The sequence below is a fragment of the Geospiza fortis genome, unplaced genomic scaffold, assembly GCF_000277835.1.
Source record: "Geospiza fortis unplaced genomic scaffold, GeoFor_1.0 scaffold183, whole genome shotgun sequence".
Classification (NCBI taxonomy): Eukaryota; Metazoa; Chordata; class Aves; order Passeriformes; family Thraupidae; genus Geospiza; species Geospiza fortis.
Window position 1 is genome coordinate 400,794 of NW_005054447.1, and position 8,217 is coordinate 409,010.

Consider the following 8,217-nt stretch of genomic DNA (forward strand, 5'->3'; position numbering starts at 1 on the left):
AGCCCCAGCGCCGCCGACGCCGTCCCAGCCGGGAGCAAGGCGGGCACCCCTGGCCTCACGAGCCCTGCAGCTCCCAACGAGGCCAAGCAGGAGGTGGCCAAGAGCCCCGAGAAGGAGCCCGTGCAGCCCAGCACGGTGAAGAGCCCGGCAGAGACCCCCAAGAACCCGAGCAACGCGAAGAGCGAGGCTGCCGCGGGCAGCGCCGCCAACCCCTCGCAGAACGAGGACTTTAAAATGGACGAAGGGACCTTCAAGCCACCAGACATTGACCTTGCCAAGGATGTTTTTGCAGCTCTTGGCACTGCTTCTCCTCCTGCTGCCAGCGGGGCTGGTGGGCAAGCCCCCGAGGCTGCTGCTGCCGCTGCAGACAGCTCTGCCCCCGCAAAGACCGAGTACGGCCGCCTTTACTCTTGTGTTGGTTGTGTGCTGTGTCCCTCGTGCCCTGGTGCTCGTGCTGTGTCCTCTGTTGGGTGTTCTCTTGACTAATCTCACTGTTCCCTTAGCCAGCTAACTCACCTGAGAGCCCACGGGGCTTGCCTTGGAAGGTGCCAGAGGAGAGCAGGAGAGGCTGTGCCAGGGAGGCAGGGACAGGGAGCTGGGAGTTGATCAGAGATAAATTGTTGTTGTTCCTCAGGCTCTTGGGCAGCTTTGTCTGTCCTGGGTTATTGTTTCGTAAGGAAGAGCAGAAATAGTTCAGTTTGGTGCAAAGAGCTCTCCTCGGAGTGCTGAGGTTCTGCAGGTCAGTGATCCCATCTCCTGCAGGTCAGAGGAGCCTCAGGGCTCACTCAGGGTCAGGCTGGGCAGCAGGCAGTGCCCTGGGCAGGGGTGACAGCGCTGGAGGCTCTGGAGCTGTCCCCAAGCTGGGGCAGTGTGAGCCTGGCTGAGATGGGGGAGCCCCCTGAGCTGGGCAGGAGAGAGAGAACAGCACCTGGGGGCTGGGGGTCCCAGCTGTGCTGCACATGTTGGACCTGGCTGGGCTGGCAGTTGTCACCTCTGAGGGTGGGCACCTCCCTCAGCCTTGTGAAGATGTCTGTGACAGAATTCCTGTCTTCTGTGTTCCCCTTTCTCCAGCACCCTGGGGGTTTCAGGACTGGCTTTCCATAGGAACATAAAAAATGGGATTGCTGCTGAATTGTCAGCAAATTCCAAATTCTTCCAGCAAATCCCAGTTTCGGAAAACACCAGCTTTGGTAAATACCAATTTCAGAAGATCTCCATTTCAGAAAATCCCAATTCCAGTGAATACCAATTTGGGGTGCTAAAGCCAAGTCCTTCTGCAGCTGGGAGAGCTTTCCTTGCTGCTGAATTGCGTGACTATTTTAGTGTGAACCGCGTTTTTTGTCGTAGTATTGAAATAATAAAAGCTTCGGCATAGTTTGGATGTGGAAGGTGTAGCGCTAGTTCAGATTTGAGAAACAAAAATGAAAAAAACCCAAATATTCAGGAATTAATGAAAAAAGAGAAAGAGAACAACTCTTAGAAGGAGCAGGAGCCTTTAACTGAGAGGAGCAAGCTGACAATTTGGCTTTAGCTTGGGGTGCTAAAGCCAAGTCCTTCTGCAGCTGGGAGAGGTTTCCTTGCTGCTGAATTGTCAGGGACTTGGGGTGCTAAAGCCAAATCCTTCTGCAGCTGGGGGAGCTTTCCTGCTGCTCATTTTGCAGCCCTGCAGCTGAGCAGGGCAAGCCAAAAAGAGTTAATCTAGACCTGAATGAAGCAGGGTGGGGAGCTGAGCTGGGCTCTCCTTACCCCGGCCTGTGCTGGCTCTGCTCTCCCAGAGGGATCTGCTCCCACCAGCCGCCCTGTCCCCGTGGCTAGCTCAGCCCAGCTGTGTTTCTGTGCCTCTAAAGCCTGTCCTTGTGGTGCTTCTCCCCAGGAAAATGCCAGCAGAGGACAAGGGCGCCGTGCAGGACAGGAAGAGCCCCGCGGCGGAGGTGAAGACGGTGCCCAACGAAGCCACACAAACAAAGGAGAGCGAGAGCAAAGCATGATCAGCACCAGAGGGGACGGCAGAAACCTTCACCCGAGCATTGAAATCACAACCCACACACCCATCTCATTCCTCTAGTGTCTGTTGCCTTTTTTTAAAAAAGAAAGACAAACAAACCAACCAGAAAAATGCATAAATGGGGGGAGGGAGGGAATGTCTCTTTTTTTCCTTTTCTTTTTTTATGTTTTTCTCTTCTTCTCTTTTTTTTTTTTTTTAATTTTGATTTCTATTTTTTGCTTTCTTTGAGATTTCTAGAAAGGTTCTATTCGTTGTGCACTTGCTTTTAAAAAGTAAAACATGTTAAAAACAGGGTTAAACCCGTCACCAAATCAGGGCTCAGCTGGCCCTGTGTGTATTCAAACAGGCAAACATTGCAATGCTGGTTGCAGTGTGGTTGGGAAGCTCAAAATCAAGTAGTCCTAGACACAAAAAAAAACCCACAAAAAAGACAAAAAAAAAATAAAAGAGACCCTGTTGTTTCCTTTGTTAGTATAGCAGAGATAACCACTGTGCTGCTGGGCACAGCTGGTGCTTAAAGAACAAAGTCCACAATTTATTTTTATACTTTTCAGTCGAGTTTGAAATATGTAAAGCCTCATAAATAAGTTATAATTTCTGTTCACCTTGTATCTGGTCAGTATGCAAAGTGTCTCGAGCTCTTTGTGACTGAATCCTGCTCGCCACGTTAGACCTTTATTTGGGGTTTATTATTATTATCTGTTTTTTAGGAAGAATGCCAAAATTGCAGCTTTGGGGGATGTATTTCAATTTGCAGTATTCAGACTCTACATTTCTTTTCCAATTTTACGTTCAATTTTTGTTTTGTTTGTTTGTTTTGGCCAACTTTGGTTCTTTCCAGTGTTTACAATTGACAGATATTTTTTTAACTTCTGTTGTGTTGAAATGGAGGGGTAAAATAGCTGCCTTTTTTTTTTCTTTTTTTTTTTTTTTTTGGTTTTTCAGTCAATCCAGTCCTGTAGACACTAGGGTAGCAGCATGCTTGCTTTGCAAAGGGAGACATTTTCAACCATGGATGTTTACAGTAGTCGTTTCCCCTTTTCTCTTTTCTTAATTATTGTTATTATTATTATTATTGTTATTATTATTATTATTATTTCTTACTGGAGTAAGAAGAAAAGCGATGCTGGGGTTTGGTTTGGGGTTTTTTTGGGGGGTGGGGGTGTTCAAACCTCTTGCCACCGGTCAAGGGCTTTAGCCAGCAATCCCCAAATCTGCTTGGGGTCAGGGAGTTGCTGGAGAAAATCCTTCTGTGCTTAAATTTAGTTTCAAGTCCCTCGCTGGACCTGGGCCTGACTGCATAAGAGAAATCTCATCTCTGCTTTTTTAGGACATTCTCCCCTTTCCTTCGCAGAACCCTCCCGCAGCTCTGAGGGGCACAGGGGAGGTTGGACAGTTTGGGCTGGTCTGGGCTCAGGTGTGTGACCAAATCAATCCCTCCTGATCAGGGCAGGAAATTCCAGTTGCAGAAAATCCCAATTTCAGTAAAGTCCAGTTTTGGAGAATACCAATTTCAGAAAATACCAAATTCAGAAAATACCAGTTTTGGTAAATACAGATTTGAGAAGATCTCTATTTCAGAAAATCACAATTTCAGTAAACACCAATTTCAGAAAATACCAATTTCAGTAAATACCAATTTCAGTAAATAACAATTTCAGTAAATCCCACTTTCAGTAAACACCAATTTCAGAAAATTCCAATTTCAGAAAATCCCCATTTCAGTCCATTCCAGTTTCAGTAAATACTATATCCTCTGACCCTAAAACTACAACCCAGAAGCAAAGATCTTTTCCCCACAGGTGCTGGGCAGACCCCAGACCCTTCTGCAGCTCCAGCAGGACCCACCCTGGCATCAGGAGCAGGGGCTGGAATTCTGTGCCAGGGCCATCCCTGGGCAAGGGCTGAGGCAGCACCTTAAAAATGAAATTATGGATGGGGGAGCTGATCAGTGGGGTTTATTATCAGGAATTGTGGAGCAACACTGAGATTTGGGGTGGGAGTGCTGATTAATGGGATTTGTTACCAGGAATCGTGGAGCAACACTGAGATTTGGGGGTGAAAAGGAGCTTTGAGTGGAAGGAAGGCAGAGGAGTGTAGGGAGAGACCAGCCCATTGTATAGAGATGTTCCTCCTGTTGGGGTTTTGGGTATTATTTCCTTTTTTTTTTAATTTTTTTTTTGTTTTATTTTCCCTTTTTTTTTTTTTTTTTTTTTTTTTAATTCTACTTTAGATCTGCAAGCTTGTGCACTGTGGGTGCGTGACTATTTTAGTGTGAACCGTGTTTTTTGTCATAGTATTGAAATAATAAAAGCTTCAACATAGTTTGGATGTGGAAGGTGTAGCGCTAGTTCAGATTTGAGAAACAAAAAATGAGAAATAAACATTCAGGAATTGATTTAAAACAAAAAGAGAACGAGAACAACTCTTAGGAAGAGCAGAAGCCTTTAACTGAGAGGAGCAAGCTGAGGAGGGGTGTGGAGGCTGTGTCTGTGTGTTCCTTGGGAATATTCCCTCTGTTCCAGTGCATCCCAGCATTCCAGCTGTGAGGGGCAGTGCTGTGTCCATTCCAGCTGTGAGGGGCATTGCTCTGTCCATTCCAGCTGTGAGGGGCAGTGCTCTGTCCGTTCCAGCTGTGAGGATCCATTCCAGCTGTGAGGGGCAGTGCTCTGTCCTGTGCTCGCTGTGGGGTTTTTGGTTTTGTTTTGCTCAGCTCCTGGGACCCCAGGGAGGGCTCTGGGGGTGCAGCTGAGGCTGCCCCACCCGTCCTGGCAGATTTTGGGCAGGATGGAGCCTCATCCCCTCATCCCCAGCCCTTGTGACACCCCACAGCAGTGTCCCTGACCTGTGGGGACCTTGGCCCCAAGGATTCCTTTCTTTTCCCCAAAGAAACGAGTCCATAACCCAGCTGGGCAGCTGCAGTGCCTCCATCCCCGTGGGTGAGCACAGTTTGTCCCTTTTTGTGCCCAATTCTGGCTGCTTTTGTCACCTGTGTGTGCTGTAACCCCCAAAGCTGAGCAGCTGGTAGGAACCACACCCCCAAACGCTGCCCAGGGACCTCCACCAGCACCTGCCAGCTGGGCACTGGGGGAGCTGCCCCACCTGGGTTGGCGTTTTTGTCCCAAAAGGGGACGAGCTCAGAGCCCAGCCCAGCACCTGGGGGTGGCACTGGCTGGGCTGGATGATCCCTTCCATCCCAAAGCTCTGGTTTGGGGTGGATGGAGCGAGCTCAGGAGGGAGGAGCTCCTTCCAGTGACCCGTCCCCACTGCCATGGCTGCTCTGGGCTTGGTGGCACTGCCATGGTTCCACGTTTCCATCCCTAGGGTTGGTGGCACTGCTATGGTTCCAAATGTCCATCCCTGGGCTTGGTGGCACTGCCATAGCTGCTCCAGGGTTGGTGGCACTGCCGTGGTTGCTCCATATGTCCATCCTGGAGTTGGTGGCACTGCTGTGGTTCCATATGTCTGTCCCCAGGGTTGGTGGCATTGCCTTGGCTGCTCCATGTGTCCATCCCCAGGGCTGGTGGCACTGCCCCCTGCCCGTCCCCAGTGTCACAGGAGCGGTGCCATCTCTCTCGTGCTGCACCATTCGTACAGGTGACAATTGTGCATCCCGCCCGTCAGCTTCCAGAGTGGCGTTTTCCTTTCACACTTTTCTATGGAGCCTTCAAACCCCACGTCTTTCACCACCAGGCTGTTTTGATAGTTGTTCTCAGCCCCTCCATGGCCATCCTTCCCCAGCATTCCCTACTTTTGGGGGCCTTCTATCTTGTTAAAAAAAGAAAAAAACAAAAAATCTTTTTACCGAGTGAAACATCGACTCCACCTTTATCCCCATTCTCACTGGTGTAAATACTGATACTAACTGAGGATTTTGACTTTGCATTCTGTCAGAATACTGTGTTCAAATAAAAACTACAAAAAAAAAAAAAAAAAAGCTGATGCCTGCAGTCTGCCCTTCTTTGGTCCTGCTCCTCGTCCCACCTGAGTGGCACCAAAAGCACTTTTAAGTTCCTTTTTTGTCCCTCTATATTTATTTACTTCTTTCCTGGAGATAGCAAACACAGAAATGCAGTTTCACAACTACTGGGAAGCTTTTCCCCCCCCAAAAAGGCACTTTTGTGTTGCCTGGCTGTGGAAAGTGTGACCGAGTGTTGGGTGTGAGAGGTGACCTCTGCCCAGCCTGAATTGGTGCCTGAACTTAAAGAGGTTTGAATGTAATTAATTAATTCAATTAATTCATTTTAAAGTCTTGATCTTTTTTTTTTCTAAATCCTAGCTAAAAATTGCCCAAATGCCCAACTTTAATTTTTTTACTCTGGAGTTTATGGGGAGGGGAGGGTTGTCTCACCTTCAATTTGGGCAAAACAATTGATTCTCACACAGAAGTTGCCATTCCACTGAAAAAGCTTTTTTAGTCACTCCCTGACCATTTGATGTAAAAAACACCAGTTCTTCCAAGTGGGGCAGCACCAACTGGCCCAAGTCCCTGGTTGGGGTTGGAGGGGGGGTTGGGGTTGTCCCTGGAGATCTGGGGTTGCCCTTTCTGGGTTCAGAGCCCCCTCAATCCCCCCCGGTCCTTGTGCATCGCGGGACCTGTGCCCTGCCTTTCCTGGCTCCCTGCTGCACCCTCTGAACCTGGAGGAGCTCAGGGGTTCCTCCCTCTTCTCCCAGAGAACTGAAAAGGGATTTTCCTGCTGTGCTCAGTGGCAAAACCGCTGACACATCCTTTATTTTAGATCTTTGTGTTTCTTCAGCCGTTTTCTCCACCCTCAGACCTTTTAATTTCCGTTTAATTTTAATTTTCCCTCATCTCTCCCTCTGTTAAGGCCATGGCACCTGACTGGCAGTGTCATCTTGGCTGAGTGTGGCTCCTTTTTCCCTGGGCTGAATTTGGGGTAAGTCTGAGTGGGGCTGCGGGACTGGACGGAGATTTTTGTGCTCCTTCTCTCATCCCTTCCAGAAATCATCATTATCTGGCCTTTTACCAGATAGCAGTATGTGAATATTGTGCATGAGCTTCAGAGCATCATTTTAAGGGCTTTTTGAAGTATTCAGAGACTAAAGGTGCCTCTCCCCCGTTCACATTTGCTGCCCTGTGTGTTATTCCCCAGCTTTTGTGGGATAACAAATAAACCCCAAATTCCCGAGCATCCCACTGCCCCAGCTATGGCCTCGTGGGTGTTTTTAATTGGACGTTGGGCTGGGAACAGCTTCATTAGAGGGAAAAAATTAATTTTGGGATGGAGGGTGGTGTGGGCAGAGCTGATGGCAGTGAGGGGAGGGACAGGAACTGTTTGGGTTTGGGGCATGAGGGGGAAAAGGGATATCCTTGGTGTTCCTGCAAGGAAAAGGGATATGCTGGCTGTTCCTGCAAGGAAAAGGGGTATCATGGCTGTTCCTACAAGGGAAAGGGGTATCCTTGGTGTTCCTACAAGGAAAAGGGGTATCCTGGCTGTTCCTACAGCCAAGGGGTGGAAGGGATGGGGGTCTCTGGCTGCCTGCGGAGCTCAGCACATCTCTGGCACTCAGGATTCCATCTGCAGCTGATGAGGATGGATGGGGAAGTGGGCAATGGATGGGCAGTGGAATGTGCCATCCCGGGCTGATCCTGTACCGGGAATGGCCATCCCGGGCTGATCCTGTACCGGGAATGTGCCATCCCGGGCTGAGCCTGTACCGGGAATGTGCCATCCCGGGCTGAGCCTGTACCGGGAATGGCCATCCCGGGCTGATCCTGTACCGGGAATGTGCCATCCCGGGCTGAGCCTGTACCGGGAATGGCTATCCCGGGCTAAGCTTGTATCGGGAATGGCCATCCCGGGATAAACGTGTGTCGGGAATGGCCATCCCGGGCAGCGCAGCTCCGCGGTGCTCGGGCTCCCTGCGGTGGCCGACTGCTTCCATCGCCGCCGCCTCGCAGAGCCGGGAAGCCTTTCGGGGAGATCGCAACAGGAAAATAACCCGAGTCTGGCCTAAAAATCAGCACGAGCTACAGGCTGGACATGGGCAGGAATTCCTCCATGGAAAGGTTTAACCACGGGCAGGGGCTGCCCCGGGGGGTTTGAGGTGCCCATTCCTGGAGGTGTCCGGGGTGGCGCGGAGGTGGCACCAGAGCTCTGGGCTGGGGACAAGGTGGGCATGGGGCACAGGGAGCGCTCGGTGCTGCCAGAGCCCCTTTCCAGCCGGGATAACCCCGGGATTCGGCGGGG

The 8,217-nt window shown here is 50.1% G+C and overlaps 1 protein-coding gene across 1 annotated transcript in view; it reads left to right on the forward strand.

Annotated features, from left to right (window-relative positions):
• NCAM1 (neural cell adhesion molecule 1) overlaps positions 1 to 5,942 on the forward strand; it is a 52,178-nt gene extending 46,236 nt beyond the window's left edge. Inside the window, exons 22-23 of the mRNA XM_031062385.1 lie at positions 3 to 392; positions 1,874 to 5,942. Coding sequence (XP_030918245.1) covers positions 3 to 392; positions 1,874 to 1,988 — 505 coding nt within the window. The 3' untranslated portion in view covers positions 1,989 to 5,942. The remainder of the gene's footprint in view (positions 1 to 2; positions 393 to 1,873) is intronic.
• The last annotated feature ends 2,275 nt before the right edge of the window (positions 5,943 to 8,217 follow it).